The sequence below is a fragment of the Lampris incognitus genome, chromosome 3 (assembly GCF_029633865.1).
Source record: "Lampris incognitus isolate fLamInc1 chromosome 3, fLamInc1.hap2, whole genome shotgun sequence".
In the NCBI taxonomy this organism is placed as follows: Eukaryota; Metazoa; Chordata; class Actinopteri; order Lampriformes; family Lampridae; genus Lampris; species Lampris incognitus.
In genome coordinates, this window is record NC_079213.1 from 90,362,144 (window position 1) to 90,383,318 (window position 21,175).

General features: G+C 41.2%; 1 protein-coding gene across 1 annotated transcript in view; it reads right to left on the bottom strand.

Moving 5' to 3' along the window:
* kif14 (kinesin family member 14) overlaps positions 1–21,175 on the bottom strand; it is a 34,713-nt gene that overhangs the window by 11,625 nt on the left and 1,913 nt on the right. Inside the window, exons 2-22 of the mRNA XM_056276853.1 lie at positions 20,915–21,169; positions 20,564–20,651; positions 20,062–20,160; positions 18,218–18,270; positions 18,059–18,089; positions 17,857–17,964; positions 17,582–17,698; positions 16,905–17,023; positions 15,947–16,119; positions 12,013–12,160; positions 11,504–11,567; positions 10,908–11,092; positions 10,429–10,531; positions 10,099–10,256; positions 9,092–9,239; positions 8,545–8,691; positions 7,816–7,948; positions 7,409–7,502; positions 6,462–6,603; positions 5,984–6,084; positions 1,033–1,133 (exon numbers count right to left, since the gene is read on the bottom strand). Of these exons, the coding sequence (XP_056132828.1) occupies positions 1,033–1,133; positions 5,984–6,084; positions 6,462–6,603; positions 7,409–7,502; positions 7,816–7,948; positions 8,545–8,691; positions 9,092–9,239; positions 10,099–10,256; positions 10,429–10,531; positions 10,908–11,092; positions 11,504–11,567; positions 12,013–12,160; positions 15,947–16,119; positions 16,905–17,023; positions 17,582–17,698; positions 17,857–17,964; positions 18,059–18,089; positions 18,218–18,270; positions 20,062–20,160; positions 20,564–20,651; positions 20,915–21,169 (2,567 nt within the window). The remainder of the gene's footprint in view (positions 1–1,032; positions 1,134–5,983; positions 6,085–6,461; positions 6,604–7,408; positions 7,503–7,815; positions 7,949–8,544; positions 8,692–9,091; positions 9,240–10,098; positions 10,257–10,428; positions 10,532–10,907; positions 11,093–11,503; positions 11,568–12,012; positions 12,161–15,946; positions 16,120–16,904; positions 17,024–17,581; positions 17,699–17,856; positions 17,965–18,058; positions 18,090–18,217; positions 18,271–20,061; positions 20,161–20,563; positions 20,652–20,914; positions 21,170–21,175) is intronic.

Here is a 21,175-nt window from a genome sequence, read left to right on the forward strand (position 1 = left end):
ACTATGACATACCAGTAAGAGCAAGGCAAATGTGACTCTGAAAATAACTCAATACAACAAACAGGAGAGATGAATCTGAAATAGCAGTGGGTCTACTTGAATATCAAAAGGTGTTTTCACATAAGCATGACCAAAAATACTTTTCTCACAATATATATCTTTTAAGATTAGATTTTTGGAGCAATTACCAAACTTTTAAAAACCAGGAGATTCTCTAAATCTAAACTTTCCTTGATACTCTATAAACTTAGCACAAAAAGTAAGGACATTTGTATTTGGTAATTATTTCTTTGTTGTAAAAATGCTTCTTGGCAATAAATCTTACATCAGGCACCTGATTGTCAGCACCTGGGGTACCAGAAGCTCAAAACAAGAGTCAATAGCAACAGCAAAATAAGCTGTTTGGCATTGGCAGAGAAGATTTGGCAAATTTTTCATGGGCGCAACCCACATACTCAGTTCTGCTGCTCATCCAACAAATGCATGTTCCTTACAAATGTGGCCCCATTTAAAAGGGAAATAAACAGGCTTTTCAATGGTATAAGATTTATTGCCAAGAAGCATTGTTACAACAAAGAAATAATCTACCAAATACAAATTTCCTTACTTTTTGTGCTAAGTACAGATAGGACATACTGAGCGTGTATTAGTGCTGGGTGATATGAAAAACACTATCATGATAATCATATGGAATTTTACTTGATAATCACGAGCTCTGCAGAAACACCATATTTAAGAATCCATCCGAGTTTCAACACATTAAACTGTTTCGTAATGTAAGATCGAATGTCAAACAAAAACTAGTTTTCAAAGGATATTCTTTCAAATATTTCAGACCTCATCTGGTGAACAATTTTAGGATTTAGCATTCCCGTTATCAGTAATTTAGACAACAAAAAATTGTGTATCACAATATAATGATATCTAGATTTCATCCTGATACCATTTCATCTTCATGCTATTGAAAGGTGATAAGTGATAAATGATAATATTTTATTATTGCCCAGCCCTACTGTGTATTCTGTGTATTACCGACAGACTGTGAGGAGCCGTTGTGGAGGCTCTGAATGGGATGGACTCTGATCTCATACAGACGCCCTGAGATCCTCTTGCTCTTCAGCAGGCTCCTGCTCCTGGTGAGAGGACAAACCAATACAAAGGCAAGTCAACTGTGGTTCAGTGAGTGCCTTCCAAACATGTGTTTTACATTCAGTTTGGTGGCCAATGCAACAGGTCAACTAAGAGAGTTGCCCAGCTATGGCTGCAGCAACAACGCCCAGGCATGTTTTTTGAAAATGGAACGACTGAGTCCATGCCATATTTCATTTGGCCGGGTCCCCTACTAACTCAGGCACCACCAGCACCACCATAAACATGCCTGACAATAATAATAACAATGAGAAGGGAAACATTTGGAGTTCTGAGTTGCATTTGTGCTTTGGTGATAGAGTGTGTGTGTGTGTGTGTGTGTGTGTGTGTGTGTGTGTGTGTGTGTGTGTGTGTGTGTGTGTGTGTGTGTGTTTTAAGGGGAGGAGCTGAACACTGGGAATCACAGGGACCCTGGCAGCCTTTTTTCTCTTCCAAAATCCCCCAGCCTTTATGCATATTAAATTATTAAACACAGGAAGGGAAAAAAGTGGAAGGAAAGATTCTGTGGGTTACAATGTTGGTTCAACTGTTCAGAAGAGAGAGAAAAAGATCTGTTATATGACCAAATACATGCCAATCTGTAAATCACGCCAGTTAAAATTCAAATAGAAGTAGCTCTGTGAAAATAACCAAGGTCTTCTAAAATGTTTAACAAAGATGATTTCCCATATTCCATCCAAAACTCTTTGGACTTTCCATATTCATTCTTTTGCCTGACGCATTGTTCACATTAAAAGGATGCCAGAAAGGAGTTCGCTTGGTCCATAAAGCATGCAACTCAAAGTTCTGGGTTGTGGCTTTGAATCAATTATACATAGACACTATCCATTAAAGTATTTACACTGACGACAGATTGGAATGTAGCCAAGTGGTTGGACCTGCATCTCTGACTCTATACTATGAGTAGGACAACTGGAAAACGACTTTGACTTTGTGACATCCCCAATGATTTTACTGAAACTGCGCATTTCGGACTGGTCACACAGCTGACGTTAAGCAAGATGCTAATCCTACTACCTGCTCACTCTCTCTAAATTATAATAAAATGAAAACATAAACTAAACACTAACAATGTAATGTAAATGTAGATGGAGGGATAGATGGATCGAAAAATAGCAAAGAGGGAAGAGGGAAAACCAACGGTTATAGGTATAATCCCGGTTCTCTGATTAGCATGAGAGGGGTGTCTCACTTTAGGAATGCCTCCAGTGTGACCTCATCAGAAGCTTCAATAACATTATGCCAGTCCTAATTGGCTGGCATTGGTGACGTCTGTCAGGAGGGGATGGGACTCTCCTTCTTGAGCTGACATAGCACTAGTCATCATTCAAAACAAGCTCAATGCTTCCTCGCTTCCATAGTAAGGAGGGTGGTCTGATGAGACACTCATGATAATCACAGAACCGGGATTATAACTGCAACCTTAAGTTCTTTTTCATATCATTCGTTTCGTGTCTCACTTTGGGAAAAATACTGACTCCCAGATTGCCAGAAATGCCTGTAAAGAAGACAACTGTCCCCAGTGGCACTTCATAAAGAAGGAGCCATGCTCTGAGAAGAGGCAGTACTGAGGACCGAATGTGCCAGAGTTGGAGTCATGACATCCAACTTATGAAATCTACCGGGACACAGCATGCAGCTGCACACATCTCCTGAACAGAAAATCCCTTAAAGAGAGCCCATGAGGTTGCTAAAACCTTGTTGGAATGTGCACATAGGCCAGCAGGAGGCTGGAAAGAATATCTAGTGGGAAAGATGCTATTTGGGCACTAGCTTTCCCACGTCTAGTTTTGCCCAAGACACAAACAACTGGTCACCCTGTCTAGAACCCTGAGTTCTGTCCAAATAAATTCACAGCGCACAGACTGGACAGAGTGTGCAAACACCGGCGCTCCTCAGAGGAGAAATGTGGCCAGTTCTATAGAGCAGCACGAGCCTATAACCTCTGGGATAAACGCTGGGATAAAAGCTGGGTTAAGCTGTAAACTGATCTTAGTATTCCCCGGGTAGAACTCTGTAAAAGCATGATGCACAGAGAGTGCATGCATTTCAACTAGACGCTTAGCCAAAGCTAAACCAAGCAAAAGTTCAAGCACAATATTTTCAACTCCACTTGTTCCAAAGGTTCAAAAGAGGTACAGGAGAGAGTGCTTAATACAGTGAGTGGGAAGATCCTATGATGGAGCTAGTGGCCTAGATCTAGGCAATTTACAGCACGCACCCTTCATGAATCGACATGCTAAAGGGTGCTCTACCGTCTTTCTGTCAAAACCAATATGGCAGGCTGAAATAGCTGCTCGGTACACCTTAATGGCTGAGAGAGCCTTACTCTTTTCAACGAGGTCCTCTAAAAATTACAGAATCACTGCCACAGGACACTGAAAAGGAATAGCTTGTGACAAACACATGCCACTTTATGGTCATATTACGACCTAGTTAAAGAGGCTCTGGCGCACTGAATAGTGCCAATAACACTGTGAGGGAGTCCCACCATATTCAGGGTGAACCACTCATGGGCCAAGCACAGAGAGCTAGCTTCTCTGAGTGGGGGTAGAATATTTCATCCTGTGCCTGACACAGCAGGTCCATGTGTAGTGTAATGGCCATGGTGGGCCGAACAGGAGTTGAAAAATCTCTGCTAGCCAGTGCTAACCCAGCCAATGTGAGGCTACCAGGATTATAGATAGACAGCCCTCTCTCACTCTGGCTAGAGTTGGAGAAATGACAGCTACTGGGGGAATGCATAAAGGAGGGTCTTCAGCCACTCATGTGCCAGTGCATCCACCCCCAGCAGGGCCTTCTGATCATGTAGAGAGGAAAAACAGCAAGCACTGAGCATTCTCCCCTGTTGCATAAATGTCCACGGTTGCCTGACCAAACCATAACCAAATTTGTTTCACCACCTTGGGGTGAAGCTTCTAGTCCACATACAGTGGGTTGCCCCTGATAATAGATCCACCCCACAAATCAAAATGCCCAGCATGAGTCACTGTCAGTGACTGCAAGCGAACACAGCTCCAAAGTATCAGTCTGTGTCAGTGTTTGTAACCGGAGGGGACATCAACCCCCACTTGCCTGTTAATGTAAGTCATGACGATAGAATTGTCTTTCATCTCTAAAACTTGACGATCCCTCAGCCAAGGGAGGAAATGTTTCAAAGCCAAGTGAACAACCAGCAGCTCTAGGCAATTTATGTGGTTAGAACGCATGTGAGGGTCCCATCTCCCATTCACTGTTCTCCCCTTGTGAGTGGCACCCCAGCCCACCAGAGAGGCATCTGTAGTGATCTCTTTCCTGGCAAGGATGGTTCCTATATTAACAGCCTGAGCCAGGAAACCTGGGCTCTTCCACTGGCAAAGTGCTAATGCGCAGTCTGTGGAAACCCTCACCCGATGGTGGCTATAATGGTGAGGATCCAGACCTAGAGAGGCTACTCAGCACTGGAAGCCTCTGATATACAGGCACTCCCAGTGGTATGGCTACTACACAGGGGGCCATCAGGCCCAATAGCCTCTGGCATTCTTTGAAGGTAACCATGTAGCCCCTGCGAAACAGTGCTAGATTTGTCTGCATAGTCTCCACTCTTTCTGGGATAAAAAGGCTTTGGCTTGGACAGAGTCCAGAGTGAGCCCAATGAAAGTAATGTGTTGAGCAGGTGTTAACATGCTCTTTTCCACATTTATCTGAAAACCCAGATTTACCTTGTGTCGTACGAGAGCGTCCATGTGAAAAGCCATCTCCTGGCAAGTGGTGGATGCCACTAGCCAGTCATTGATGTATCTGGCCACTTGAATACCCCTCCCCCTGAGTGGGGCAACTTGCCGCCTCAGTGCATTTTACAAACACTTTTGGGCTCAGTGATAGACCGATTGACAGAACCATGTACTTGTAGGCTACCTACTAGAAAGCAAATTTCAGATATTTCCTGTGTGAGGGGTATATGTGAATATGGACAGAAGTGTCCCTCAGGTCATTTGATGTGAACCAGTTGCCTGCACACACGAACCGCGGCAGAGAAGCGAGTGTCAACATCCTGAGTTTGTATTTCCTTAGATGACAGTTTAGGGCATGGAGATCCAGAATGGCCCTCATATTGCTTTCCTCCCCACTAGTGTAGTGGCAAAAAGTAGAGCTACTTTTCTAGAGGTATTGTTACCCATTTTGAGGTATTGCTACCTGTTGGTATTACTACCTTTATTAGCAAAAAGTATTACTACTTTATTAACAAAAGTATTGAAACTTCCATTTTGTAAAGAAGAAGGTCACTTTATTTTGTCACTGTATTCTTACAACGAATTGTTTTCTGCATTTAACCCATCCTATTGTATAGGTGCAGTGGGCAGCTGCAGCGCCTGGGGACCAACTCCAAGGTATTCTTTCCATTGCCTTGGTAATTATTATTATGATTGGTCAGGGGCATAGGCAGTATTAACCCCAGCACGTATGTCTTTTTGATGTTAAGTATTACTACTTCACCATAAGATTAGTTGTAGAAGAGTATTGCTACTGTTCGTGAACTAATGTGCAACTGTACAGCTGGGAATGAAGTGCCGGTGACAGAGTTGTGCACTCGAGTCCGTGGACAGTTAGCTGAGCATCCAAAAGCAAAGTTGTCAACAGGCTTCTGTGAGAAGCGAGAAGAGGTGTTTGGATGACGACCGACAATGTCAGCTTAATATATAGGAGGAGGGTCCCATCCCCTACTGACATAGATGTCACTAGTGCCAGCCAATTAGGGCAGGCATAATGTTATTGAAGCTTCTGATGAGGTCACGCAGGAGGCGTTCCCAGTGAGACATGAAATGAATGCTATGAAAGAGAACTGGATAATTACCTCCGGCGTGAGAAAGAGGAGGTGGAGGAGGCCAATAGATCTTGCTCCCACTCATCATCAGGGTTGTAAAACACATCGTCATCTTTAGAGGTGGGTTCCCCCTGCAGAGGGTAAATTACTGCTGACTATTCCACTCTCATTTACTCAGCTTGATGAGAAAAGCATGGCAGAGGGGTGCGGCCCTCCATATTCAGACGTACAACAAGCCATTTTGGCCTGTAAATGAGGTCAAGTGCTAGTGAGAGTAGAAACTGCACTAGGGTGTACATCAGATATTTCATATGAATGTACATGTTATTGCTGAATATGATTTACCCTACCCTATCATGCCATATTTTTTCATATATCATAATGCAAAATCAGACCCACTTTGTGAAAACTTTAAATGATTTTACTCAAACTGTATTTAAGATCTGTATTTTGTATGTAAGATCATAGTATAAACGAACTGAACGAACAGTGTTGCTAAAATACCAACCTGGTCCAACTCCCTCATGGCAACCATGTTGTTCTGGAACTTTTCAAGGCTCCAGAAGGTGGAGATCCCCAGTTTAGTGTTCTGAACCCGCACTTGTAGTTCTCCTCTTTGCTCTAAATTCTCATCGTCAGAGCTCTCATGTCTACAGCACAGAGTCAAGAGTTATTACAAAAGTTCAACATGATATGGGCATATTTGAAGTGCAACTGTATTCTGCGAATGAACACATTTGTTTCAAAATTTGATCAACAATTTGAAAAATGAAACTGTCAAGCAGTATATTTGAACTAGATTAATTCTGGTGGGCTTTGAAATTGCAATACAAATAGTTTAAGAACTGCTAGTATTACCTTGTTTAGCATAATATAATCTCAGTTTCGCAAGGGTCCATGATGACTCCCTGCTGCACAACACTGCTGTCATGCCTACATAGCTCAACATCATGGCAGTATCAATTGCATTTATTATACCTATTTGTAAAGATGTCAACAGATGCATTAAGGGGGCGGGACATCTTTTTAGCAGGACACATTACACATTGCAAGAAAGACAGCTTTGTGTCTGTGCCATGCCTGTTAGCCATCATATATTGTAAGGTGTTCAAATGGTGGTTCCATGTGTCATCTATACTAGTATATTAACATTCTTGGATCGTCAAACATTATCAAAACTCTACATTCATTTTTCCATATTGACTTCACTTTAGAGTGTGTATATTTTGTGATTGTACTTGGTTTTTAATGGGACTTCTGATGCTAAATATATTCTGCCTGGAGCACCTTGTCATCTTTACATCATTAACCCCTCAATGGAAATAGAGCGTTGATTAATGTCACATCCTCAATGATTTTATTTCTGCATAATGCATTTCTTTTTGTAAGTTCTCAATCAATCAAATCATAATGACAGTAATACTGTTGTCGTCTCTTGTCCTGCCCCCTTCCTACCTCCTGAAGACGGTGTTTTTCTTTAGCTTGGCACTGATCTTGTTGGCCTCTTCAATCATCAGTGACAGCTTCATGGCATCCCAGTGTGGTGGAACTACAACACCAAATTGAAACACATCAAGTCAATCAAGTGGATAATGGAAAAAGTGCTGGATTTAGATGACATATTGAAACCATTCTTTGGTTCAACCTAATCACTACCAGCAGATTTTCCTAAATAAACTCTAAGTTTATTGTTGTGTACACAAAAACAGATTTTTAAACTCTTTTCCCTTGTCTTTCAAGAGGTGGTCAAGTACATTGTCCAATTTGGCAAACTGTACTAATTGGACCTTCCTTAATCGAACAAACACAACGTATAATTCATAACTCTGCTGTGTGGTTGATATGGAGTTGAAGGCACTCACCATTTCTGGGAGAGCTGTATTCCCTAAATGTTTTTTTCTTCAGCATCTCCTCCAGGTCTTTGCTCAGCTTCTTCTTCTCTGCCTCCAGGGCCTCAACAATCCGCGCCTGACACACGCGGCGATCCTTCATCACCTGCAGTGTGTTACGGCAATGTACACAGGAAGGGGAGAAGAAAAAAAAACACAGGTAAAACAACGGGCTCAATGACTGGACCTAAATTCAAGCTACACGATCAACTAACTGCCTCAAAATGCCTCCTTAAGGAATGACTGCTCATATGCCTGCTTGATTTTTCACCATATTTGCTTAAACCTCTCAAGGTCTGTTTCATCACTAATCATGAGGATGAGGAAATGAAGGAGAGGTAGTAATTTGTGGTCAGTCAAATAAGCTGTCTTTTCTGATCCTCGACTTCTGAGGATCCCGATGGGGAAAAATGTAGATTGCCAACTGAGATTACATGCATAGATCGCATTTTTAAAGAGTCACACTAAGAGCTCAATGTGTCGAGTCTAACACATTTGACTACACCTTTGACTAAGAGATAATACTCTTAAGCAAGGTCTTTTTTGTTTTGTTAACCCAGTGTTTCACCTGTGATGGGAATGGATCCCTTTATAATCACAACTTCAAACAAATGATCTTGTTGAATTTATATAATTCCGGTTTTCCATCACTCAATGGAGAAGATCTGTTTGTACAGTGTTATGTGAGAGATGTGGCCTGACCTGGGCCTCCATGTGCAAGCGAAGCCGTTTTTTGTGAGTGTCCACCTCCTGCTCCAGAGCCGTCTTGGCCATCTGCAACTCTACCATCTGGCTGGCAACCTTCTGCTGTGCCTGCTCCTGGAGATGCTTTCGCTCGTTCTCCTCTTCCTAAGGGTAAAGCCCAAAAGAACACTGCTCGGAATCACTTCTGTAAAGGTGACAATGATACATAAACATTGCTAATTTACAGCTAACAGACATGGAACAGGCACAACAGAACCAAGACATATTCAGCATTCTTTAGCAACGTGGTTAAAAACTGTGGTTGAAACTAAAGAAGGCGAGTATATGCTGCAAGAGCAACAGTAGGCTTAGAAGACAATTATGAGGCATTATCAGGTTTAATCACACAAATTCATCAGAGGGTATGACTCTGGGTTATTTATGTAGAAATGAAAAATTACATTATAACTTAATTTTGGCTTTTAAATTTTCAAGTAGGAACAACTTTTTCTTAATGGATACATGGTGTTTTGGATTGAGACGCTTCATGTCAAAGTCTTTGTACCAGTTCTTTCTCCAGGGCTTGAATCTGTTCCTCATAGAGGGCCTTCTGGTCAAATAGCTCCTTCTGGGCTACCTCCTTGACTATCTGGATGCCCTGCATCATCTCCTCTTTAGCCTTCACATGGGCCTCCTCAATCTCCGCTTCCAATCTGAACACACAAAGCTGGGATTCAGAGGAGCTCAGTGGAAATTATGCACATGAATCTTTGTCTAAAAAAAAAAAGAAAGTTTGGTAGAAATTCAGGTGCCCCCCCCCCCAACAGTTTCCCCCTCTTTCTCAATATATTATGGATGGATGGATGGATGGAGGGATGAGAGTTGAACCCTCAAGAACATCAAGTAAAATGTGGTCCAATGACATTATGGTGGTGTACTGCCTGAAAACTTTGAAAAATTAGCAAGAGAGAGATTCAAGATGTATTTTAAATAAATTCTAGATTAAGGACTTTTGTACAGGAAAGTCACTACAAAAATCTATTCAATCATCTCAAAACAATGACATCAGATTCCATTTTTCGTCATTTTGACAACTCAACTTACAAGAGAAACCGAAAAAAATCTTTAGGAAATTTAGAAAAGGAAGTGCCTAAATTTACAGAACAAATTTGCAACAATTTTATCAATTATGCCATCTAGCTCATCTCTTTTATTCAGTGTCTATACCTACATCATATAATGAAGTAAATACCCCCCACCCCACAACATCCCAAGATGATTAAGGTAACATGGGGATAATGATTAAGAAGAAGATTTAAATTTGTTTTAGTTCTTTTGAAATCATAAACCAACTTCTAGACTTCCACCAATTATTTTTCTAGTGGGAAAAAAGTGCCAGTCTATACAGCATACCTGTCTGCATTAATTGCAGTTAGAAATCACCTGCCTTTCGTTCACCACAGGATGCAAAGTGTGGCAATATCTATTTAATACAACAACTTTTTTTTTTTCCTGCAAACAGTGCTGGCAATCTTGTGGGCTTTTTTGTCAGACTGTTTTTTCCTCACTCACTGTGCTCTTTGAGCAGAGAGCAGCTCATTTTTGGCAAACTCAAAGTCCTTCATGCCGTCACCCGAGCCTGTCCAGCATGACACACGCTTTCCAGACTGCACCTCTGCAGGGTGGTTGAAGCGGAAGTAGTGGTCTCCACCCAAGATTACTCTGTCGCCCTGTCAACAGCAAGGATGCCATGAGAAACATTATTTATGTTTCAAAGTTCTTAATAGGGACAAAATGACATAATATAGAACAAAAATTAAAATGTACTGTGCATTCGTTTCAAGCATGATGAGATGATAAATCTGACATCAATAAAAGGTCTACTTCTTGTAGTCTACATACATGGTGCAGGACTGTAGATTCGGAGATCAGGTGTCCGTTAACAAAAGTCTTGGCACTTTCCATGGGAGTGATGTCGACTGTTCCGTTGATGTTAGATATGACACTTAAAAAAAAACAAATTACTTTTATCTCTATGGACAGAACATGACCATTACCATGAAGCCGTGATGCTTATTTCATTCAACCATCAGTGTAACTGTAAACTACACAAATATAAGACATAAATTCATTGATAATAAATGCTAGAGCTACAGCTGTCAGTTTAGGAATAAATTGGGCGTAAATCACTTAATATTCAGATTCACTCTGGCAATAATGGCCTTATTGTGGTGCCTCACCACTGTCAAACAAGTACAGGGAAAAAGGCTGGTAATAAAATGAAGAGAGACCACATAGTGTTTATAACCAACGCTACAAAATCAAAACATTTCACACCATTCCTTTTTAAACCCTTCCCACTTCCCTCCAGTGGTACTCACCAGTGCTGGTCGGCGATGAGGGCTCCAGTCAGCTGGATGTCATGGGCAGACTCAGACTTGAGATTCCCTACTCTGGTCTGGCCCTCCTTGATCATATAGAGCAGCATTTCTGATAGCTGGGGGTCCTCGTTCAGGTTCACCAGGTTCGGGAGACGGTTGTCCACTTTAAATGCCACACCTGCTCTCTAGGGAAGAGAAGGGGCGGGGGGGGGGGGAATGCAGGTTTCTTCAAGTTTTCCATTTCAAAGTGCCACACACTTTCCAGAGTGAAATTTCTTGTCAGCATTTGGACATTTTTGTCAATGTTTTGGTTAATATAGGACGTGTCAACTAGGCTTTTGGCTGAGCACAAGTACACATAATGAATGTGTAAAATGACAGTGGCCTGGTCCTGGTAGCCTAACAACCTAATAAAATTTATCTTGGTTACCCTCCCCCCATCATACTCTCACATACTTTGTCCAATTTCCAAAGCATTTCAAGTAGTGGAATTCAAACAGTGTAATGACAAATTGATGTAACAAACCTGATCGGCTAACTTTTTAAGGAGAGGAAATATACTGTTCTGAGAGTTTTGTGACTGAAGGTGAAATTACCTGCAGCTCCCTAGTCTCCTCACGTTTACGGATTTCTGCCAATTCCAGCTTCTCTTTCCAAGCCCTGGGGAAGAAAAAGTAAAAAAAAAATATCAAAGTACACATGCACCTGCCAGCCTCATGTCTCCCCTACCTACTTAATCACTCTAAATTTTATTTTTATCCGAATCTCAAACAAATGGCCTCTCATGGTGACATTAAAATTATTTTTGGGCCTTTTTGAGACAGATTCAGTAAGGCGGTACGCTTGCGAGACCCTGATATGTAATTCTGCTGCTCTGCTGATGAAACCCGAACATGAGAGCCCATGCAATTAAGTTTCCCCTAGCAGGTACCCTCTTCCCAACATGTATTTTATTGAGGTGAGATGCTTTTATAAGCCTGCTTTTGCTTACCTGCACAGGTGGGTAGAATGTCTTGGAAAAGATATTCGCTTTTAAGTTGGACAACAAGAGTAGATGAGTAAATATTTAAGAAGGTTGTAAAATTGTGTAATTAGAAATGCTGACCGGTGTGCCTCGGCCATCTCTCGCTCCTGCCAGCTGAGTTTGCTTTTCAAGGCAACGATCTCCTGCTGGAACAGCCGCACCCTCTCTGGCTCAATCCCCTGAGAACTCATCTGGGCCGCACGCAGCTTCTCCACCTCTGCCTTCAACTCTGAATACACAAATGGAAGAATGGATAGACAAGTAGATGGACACACACACACACACACACACGTAAGAAAATGGCATAAGAAAATGAGGCATGAAAAATATATGAATATAATATCTGGTTAAATTGCTGTATTTTCATTTTGTTTCCAAGCAATCATATAATTTATTATTTTGGTCTAACTAAAATGGGTGATTGATTATACTGGTCTTATGGTCTGGCTATAAGTGGAGCATATCGCCTGCTTCTCATCCATTACAACATTGAATTGAGAGCAGCATGTCCTGTCTTTGTTGTTGAATTTATATATTCCCCTTTTCAAGCAAGACTAATGCTAAAAGCACTTTGGCTAACACCATTCTGTTTCGTATGTTATAAAGAAATTGTTCATACTAGTAACTTGTAAGAGCAACGATAAAAATCATGTTTTATGCGTGCATGAACTTGTTAACTACTAGAATGTTCAGCTAGCTAGTATCATGCTGAGCAAGCAAAATGGCGCTTGTGCACTGTAGGCTACTGTTTAGCAGGAGAAAATGTGCGCAAGCTGTATTCTTTTGTGTTACAAAAATGCGAGAATGTTGATGTATTAATGTTAAGAATGCAATTGTTGTGAATTGTTTATATGTGTAGTTCATGTTAATGAAAGTTATATGTGCTTAAAAGCAAGAAGATGAATACGGAGCAAACGCTGGTTTAAAGTAAAATGTCTGAGTTTAAGAAAATGATCCGGGTAAAACATTTACATGCATATATTCAATAATTAAGCTACAGGGATGTTTCAGTTCAAATGTTTTAGGTTTAAATGGTAAACAAAGGAAATTATTTACAAGAACTGTGTGTAGAAAGCGTTAAAAATAATACCTCATAATTTGTGTAGCTACTTTGGTTATCTTGAATAAGCTGTGAAGGAAATGCTTTTATACTTTTAATACTGTAAACTTTAAGTAATTTCTCTAATGATTCTGATGTACCATTTATCCCTGAAATTATGTTGGTTCTGTGTAAACAAATATTAATTCATTACAACATTGAATTGAAACAGCATGTCCTGTCTTTGCTTTTGAATTTATATTTTCCCCCTTTTCAGAGGCATAACACACACACACACACACACCAGTTGTCAGAACTAAAGCACTTCATGTTGCTTTTCACATTAAAGCACTATGGAATAAAGAAAAAAGTCTTTAAAGGCAAAAAAAAAAAAGCTGTTACAGTAATTACAATAGCTACAAAAGATCCTCAGCCATTATTAGGTAAATGCAGAAAAAATTAAGCAATGACTCAAACAAATAAAAAAATAGAATTTGAGCAATAGAACACAAATACACCCAGTAGGCAGTTTTAGTAAAGCAATTAGGTAAAAACATAAAAGAAAAATAAAACATTAAGGACGGAATCAGTTTAGAATTGGAGCGCCTCCCTCTAGTGAACATGACCAATGCCATTACAAGAGCTCCCCCTAGTGCTTACAGTGGTAAACAACAGTGTAATCTTATGAAAAATAATACTTGCATGACAGTTAGCTGCCATGTGCAGCTGACAGTGCATAAATATGGCCTGGAGGCAAGGTTAGGGCCAGGGTTTAATTGAACTGGGTGGTGCTGAAGCCAGTGATGAATAGACGGGTGGACAGGAGGATATGCGATAAAGAGAGGAGCTGGGGAGGTAGACTGTGAGGGAGGGAGAGATAGACAAAGAGAGAGCAAAGAAGGAAAGGTGAACAGGAGGCAGGTATAAAATGATGCAAAAACAATGAGGACAAAGGACACACAAAAAAAAAAAAAGTTGGTGTACTCCAAAAATAAGAGAAAGCATTTTTGCACATCCTTCATTCCTTATTGCTCCACTTAAAACATTCTAGCATTGAAACTCAGTACTGAAGAGTTATGTATGGAAACAAAATAAAGAAATATAGAAATAAATAAACAATTTAGTCTTTTCACAATGCTGATTTGAGGGAAAAAAAGATACTGGAGATAAGAGAATCCCTCCATTCCTTTTGTTTGTGTTCATCTTGGCCTTCCATATGTGCAGTTTCTGCTTTAGAAAAGCATTAATTGCTTTACTTTGTATCAAAATCTTCATTCAAAGTAGAAGGCAAAGAAATGCATCATAGGGTCTCTCATTTCACAACTGGTAACCTAAGTTCTGTCGACTCTAATAGAGTTGAAAATGTTAGATTTAAGAACTAGTATTCTCAATCCCTTTTTAGTGTCTGTCTACACAGCTATGTGGTACGGTTACAGCTACTGCAAGCCCAACTTGATCCATATACATTAGTTTGATAATGCAGGGGGTGCCAGTGTAATGGGCTGGCTGCTGTTAAAATACAGGGATCAGGAATCAGCAACACTTCCTCATTTCATTTCATGTACACAGTACAAGAAATGAAATAAAATGAAATATCGTTTTCCCCCAGCTCACATCAGTGCAACACAAAGACAAAAACATGTATCCAAAAACTACAAGAGCTACAAGAACACATATCCAAACCAACACATATATCCAAACTAAAAAAAAAAAAAAAAAAAAGCCAGCCGATGACTGTTGGAACTGCCGATCTGCATGGGCTAGCAGTTAGTTTAGCCTGCCCCGCCACACCCTCCTCGGTGTTTCCTCTTTGGGCGCAGTTCCGGGCAGGGCCATGGTCCTTGGGCCCACCGTATGTAGCAGACCAGGCCTCTCAGCCAATCCAACGCTAGCTCTCCCAGTCAGACACCTTCGACATACCTCCCTGCACTCCACACGATAACACTAACAACAGTCTACGCTAGGCGAGGCCGCTGCCAGACCACCCTCGGTGTTATCGGAACTGCCAGTCTGTATGGACTAGCAGTTAGCTTAGCCTACCCCGCTTCCGTGTCCTGTCAGACCGCCCCAGTGTTATCAGAACTGCCAGTCTGCATGGGCTAGAAGTTAGCTTAGCCTGCCCCGCTTTCGTGTCCTGTCAGACCGCCCTCGGTGTTACCTCTTCAAGCGCAGCTCCGGGCAGGGCCGTGGTTCTTGGGCCCACCGGACACAGCAGACAAGGCTCCCTCAGCCAATCCAACACTAGCTCTCCCAGTCAGACAACTTCGAATAGTGTGACCCTCCCATGCACTATTCCCCCCTGGTGAAACTCCTCACTGTCAGGTGAAAAAAAGCAGCTGGCGACTCCATATGTATCAGAGAAGGCATGTGGTAGTCTACAGCCCTCCCCGGATCAGCAGAGAGGGTGGAGTAGCGACCGGGACGGCTCAGAAGAGCTGGGTAATTGGCCAAGTACAATTGGGGAGAAAATTCAAAAAAAAAAAAAAAATGTCCTGTTTTTTGTCCTGTCAATGTCAAACAGGAACTTGTGTACATGTGTATGTGCATACAACTGCACTAAAGACAGACTGTATGGGAGAGAAACAGGTTTAAATGTTGCTTAAAAAACACAACTGAACACACAGGCTATTTGACACGGAACTGAGGTGTGTGTTGAATTGCAATGCACCTTCACTGGCCCAACTGTTGTTTAAGTGTATCTTTAGCCGGATCAAATTTCCATTAGAATGCTTAATTGTAAATGCATTTGATTGTCACCTCACAACAGCAGTTAAGCTTGTAAACTGAGACCCAATAAAAGCTTTAAGTGTGGCAGAGGGATACAGATCCTTGTTACAGTTGGGATTTATGGGGTGAAGTGATACGGACACTCGTTACGGTAAGGAGCAATAGGATTGGCAGACCCTGGGTAGGGGAGCTGGTGAACAGTGGGGTTGACAGGGCACAGACTGGGAATGGAAAGGGAATTTGTCTAACCTCTGATAAGCTTGGCATTGGTGTCCTCATTGACCTTGGCCTGGTTGATGATCAAGCGGGCCTGCTGGGCATAGCGCAGCGTGCTTAAGCTCTCCTCCACATTGCTGCCTGCAGGGCTCAGTGTGGCAATCATGGCTGTCTTGGAGTTGCCACCCAGGCTCTCCTTCAACAGCCTGCAAAACAAAAAGGGGGCAAGACATGGCAAGTTGATAGTAATAGAAGATTTCATTCCAGTTCACGACTTCCTGAACCAAAAAAGAAAATCTAGATATAAGCAACCTAGTAGATAGCAAAAAGCATGAAATAACTTTCATTGATATTCGTATGCACCACAGAATTCAAGGTAAAATTTAATGGAACTTTTTAGGCTGGTTTAAAATCTTTCACTCATGTAATGATTTTTTTAAACATTATCTCACTTCACACTCTTTCATCTACACACACTGTGACTACTCAAACCAATGCTGCGTTCGAGACAACTTGGAACTCTTGATAGTTCAAGTTTGAAATTTTCGAATTCCGACATAGTGTGTTCACACTGTCAATTTATTTAAACAATAACAACCGCAAGAAACGTGAATCCTTTTTGAGCAAGCTAGTGTCATCTGGTGAAATATTTAAGCTAGCAACACCTAATGGGACATTTCTCTTGCTGCGACGTCACAGGTGTTCAGGTCGAATAAAGCGGAGCTCTGAAATGATACCCTAAATTCCTGACCTGTAATTCTGAGTTCAATGACTTTGTCTTTTTTACAAGTCAGACCTTGTTGTTGTTGTTGTTTTTTTTTAACTAGTTTCTGGGTTGTCTTGAATATAGCATAAGCAAAGAGGGGGTTTAAGCAGCTGGCTCAAGGGCACATCAACAGTATTGGTCAGGAAGATGAACACAAGCCTCAATCAATTGTCCCACCCAGTTTTTAAAAGAAAGCCCACTACTTCGTGTTTGTCTCCGTCTCACCATGTGAGGACAGACTCCCGGTAGGGTATGAAGACCTTCTTCTTGGTCATGGCCTGCTCCGATAGGGCAGAGATCACCTTGCCCAAGGTCAGCAGGGACTTGTTGATGCTTACACCCTCCTACAGTGATAACACAGGGGGCAAAGATCATTTCATTACAGTCCAAAGTGGTTCTGTGGTGGTTACTAGGTAGAAAACAGCACAGATACTGCTTAGGGGTTCTATTTCCGCTAACGCCACCCATTAATAAAACATGTAATCAAGGTACCTCAACAGTTTCTAACTGTTAAACTCGTAGCACAATTTGAAAAGTTAAAATGGTTTATTTTGATAGAAATTGGGGGGGGGGCAATCTTTATTAGCACTGCTAGTTTTACTGGCACATTTTCTAAAAAGTAATTTTAGTTTTAAAATGAGGAAAGATTTGTTCATACAGAGATGCAGATCATATTTAATTTTAACATTTGTACTTGTATTTCTCAAAATGGAATCCAATCAAATTTATTTTCATAAAAAACAAACAAAAAAGGGATGTAACTGTCAAAAAACAAAAACAAAAAAAAACAGATTTTCAACAGCTTTTAATGGCTTTTCAGAAACTGGTTTGATGCAAATGAGCATTGCATTACAATACCAAGCCCAAAACTATCCCGGTGTAGACAGCTTGTGTGTGTTTACCCTGAGACGATCACCACTGGTCTGTGCTGAGTTACAGCGTTCACTGCCTGCCAGGTCTACCAGGTTGATCCTGCTGATGATCCTGTGGTCATGCTCTTCCCCCACCACAAACTCTGTCTATACACACAAAAGAATCCATGTTACATACGAAACCAACATGTGACAGTATCCTAAAACACATGGCAAGCTCAGTTACCCAGGGTGCAAGTGACACTGATTGACGGTCAAGAAGCATGTTGCACACACACACACACACACACACAGCGAGGTCCTACCTTGGTCTGGGTCATGATGAGGGTGAAGACAGAATGGGACCTGGAACTCTTGTCATTCATACCAGTGGCTGCAGTGGCTCTCTGCTTGTTGCCAAGCTCCAGCCAGCCCTGGGAGTAAGAAGTTAAGGTGTATTTCACAACTGAATCTCTTAGTTTGAAATATTTAATGATTAAAAAGGTACTAATAGCTAGCTCCACCTACCTGAATATCTTTATAACAACTAACCACATTCCTGTAGAGGGGAGGGGAGATATCTGTGAACAAGCCTGTATGTCAATTTGTTCAATATTATTAGCTTGCCCTGTAAGGGTTTTTATGCTTAGATTGTTAAAATATAATAAATAGGTAATGTTTGCTTACGCAGACAAGTCAGCCACATAGGGTCCGTGCACTGGATGTTCCCTCACCCTCAGCTGGAAAACAAAACACGATGCCAAAGTCAGCTCATTGTACAAGGTTAATTCACATTGTCCTATTCAAAGCTCTATGCTTTGTCTAATTCAAAGCTCTATGCTTTGTCTAAACCTTTATTGTCTTAACTACATTTTGGTGAATGTCCAGTATGATACACAGGGACATCCATCCATTATCCAAGCCGCTTATCACAATCAGGGTCATGGGAAGCTGGAGCTTATCCCAGCAGACAGTGGTAAAGTTATAGAATTGTCAATTAGGTCATTTCAGTCTTCAGCTATGAACTGTTTTTCCACAACATTTTCTTCTATTATCGGCTGCTCCCATTAGGGGTCACCAGAGCGGATCATTCGTTTCCATCTCTTTCTGTCCTCTCCATCTTTCGCTGTCATGCCAACCAACTGTATGTCCTCAATCACATCCATAAATCATCGCTTTGGTCTTCTTCTTTTTCCTCTTGCCTGGCAGCTCCATATTCAGCATCTTTCTCCCAATATACCCAGCATCTTTCCTCCACACATGTCCAAACCATCTCAATCTTGCCTCTCTTGCTTTGTCTCCAAACCGTCCAACCTGAGATTACCCTCTAATATGCTGGTTCCTAATCCTGTCCTTCTTCATCACTCCCAACAAAAATCTTTGCAACTTCAATTTTGCCATCCACCTCCTGTCTTTTCGTCAGTGCCACTGTCTCCAAACCGTATAACATAGCTGGTCTCACTACCACCTTGTAAAACTTCCCTTTAACTCTTGCTGGTACCCTTCTGTTGCAAATCATTCCTGGCACTCTTCCCAACCCACTCCACCCTGCCTGTACTCTCTTCTTCACCTCTCTTCCGCACTCCCTGTTACTTGGAACAGTTGACCCCAAGTATTTAAACTCATCCACCTTTGCCACCCCTACTCCTTGCATCCTCACCATTCCGCTGTCCTCCCTCTTGTTCACACATCTGTATTCTGTCTTGCTCTTACTAACTTTCATTCCTCTTCTCTCCAGTGCATATCTCCACTTCTCCAGGTTCTCCTCAACCTGCTCCCTACAGATCACGATGTCATCTGCAAACACCATAGTCCATGGCACCTCCTGCCTGAACTATGATGTTCGCAGATGACATTGTGATGCATATTTTGATGCTTTTCACAACAATCATCACAATAATGGACAGTGGGTCCACTGGTATATAAAATGTATGCATATCTGGACTGAACAAAAAGCTTCTAAGCTTTTTCCCCCACTCTTCAACAACTTTTTTTTTCAGGAAAAGAATGGAATGGTCTGATACCAAGGGTGCACCAATGTTACTGGAGTTAAATTAGACTTTTTCATGCTGTCAGCTTCAAAGAAAAGATCATCAAAAAGTAATGTTTAAGAGTATCAAGTATCACAAAATCTGCATTAGCCAAAACTTTGATCGCACCCAGCCCTATGGATCACTTGAAAATATAAATCACTTGGCAAAGCAAACATAGGTGCATCTCAAAAATATGACAGATTTTCAGTTCCTTGTTTTTAGTTGTATGACAAATTTTCCGCTGCAAACGTTATTTTAACTGACCAGAGCTGGAACATAACCTTGTCTTTCAGGCACAGAGGTTGGAGTTGTCCAAGATTTGCCACCTACTTAAAAAAGCTTTACCAGTCAAGTAAGTTATTGGTTTGCCGAAGGTCTTCCAAATGATGGTGGACTACCTGTCAAAGTGCATGGTGAATTATACAGACAATCAAAACCCAAATTTATTAGCATTTTACTGGCATGGCAGTTGTCCCTTCCTTGTTCCAGACTACTTACAGGCATCTGCTTTTGGTTTTGGTTATCTCTGGTTATCAGCAGGTCATGGATCTTCTCATTGTACACCTCAAAGTAGCTCATCTCCAGATGACATGTGACCTGGAAGGTAACAACTAAATGATGAAAATTTAAAAAAAAAAATGCAGAACATTTTTTTAAAAGTAATTCTCAACCTCGGGGTCAGATCACTTCCACTGAGTCACAAGATCATTTATGGCATTGGGGGAATTTGTAATGAATACCCTTTTCTGATGAAATAATGAGAAATGACTGCATCTATTTTTCTTGCAGGGCTGAATTATGTGAAATAACAAAGAAAGGAGAATAGAATGATCATTTGGTATCAAAGTTCACCATTTGGCACAGTCACGGTTGTAGCAAGGGATTGGGAGTGAATATCTTTTTGGTTTTAGAAAATTGAGAGCTAGAAAGGTCAAGAATTGCTGCAAAAGAGCACTCAGTAATCAAACCAGGTCAATTTTTTTTCTAAAAGGATTTTTACCTCTTGATTTGCATCAGAGGAAAGTCTTGAGAAAAGTTCATGGCAGAACCGTGGGATTACCCCTGCTTCCTCTTCGAAGCCCATCATGCTGTGACAGAAACAATTGCAAACAATTCAAGATAAAAGGTTAAAGAGCATTATTCCAGCACACAAGTATGTATATTAATTCTATTTATAAACCTTATAATTGGCTGCTTGCAATTTTAACGATATAAAATGTAAAATCTAAGTTTATACTTTCACTACACTCAAGGTAAGTCACTCCAAGAAGAGTGTCAGTTAAATGCAGAAAAAGCAAAATGCCTTTTGATCTAATTTGTTTGTTATACCTTTTAACCCAACAATACTTACGTGTATGATTTTCCAGAGCCTGTTTGGCCATAGGTAAACAGACAGGTGTTAAATCCTTCATAGGCCCTCTCCAGGAGAGGCCTGGCTAGTGTCTCATACACCATTTGCTGGCTGGCAAAGTTGGGGTCCTTTTCATCAACTGAGTTGAAGGAGAAGTCATACGTGAAGACGTAACTGTGTTTGGAGTCTGGATGCTGGACAACAGTCTCCTGGTTGTTCATGAAGACGACCTGCAAAGCCTTCTCTGTGTTCTCCCTAAAA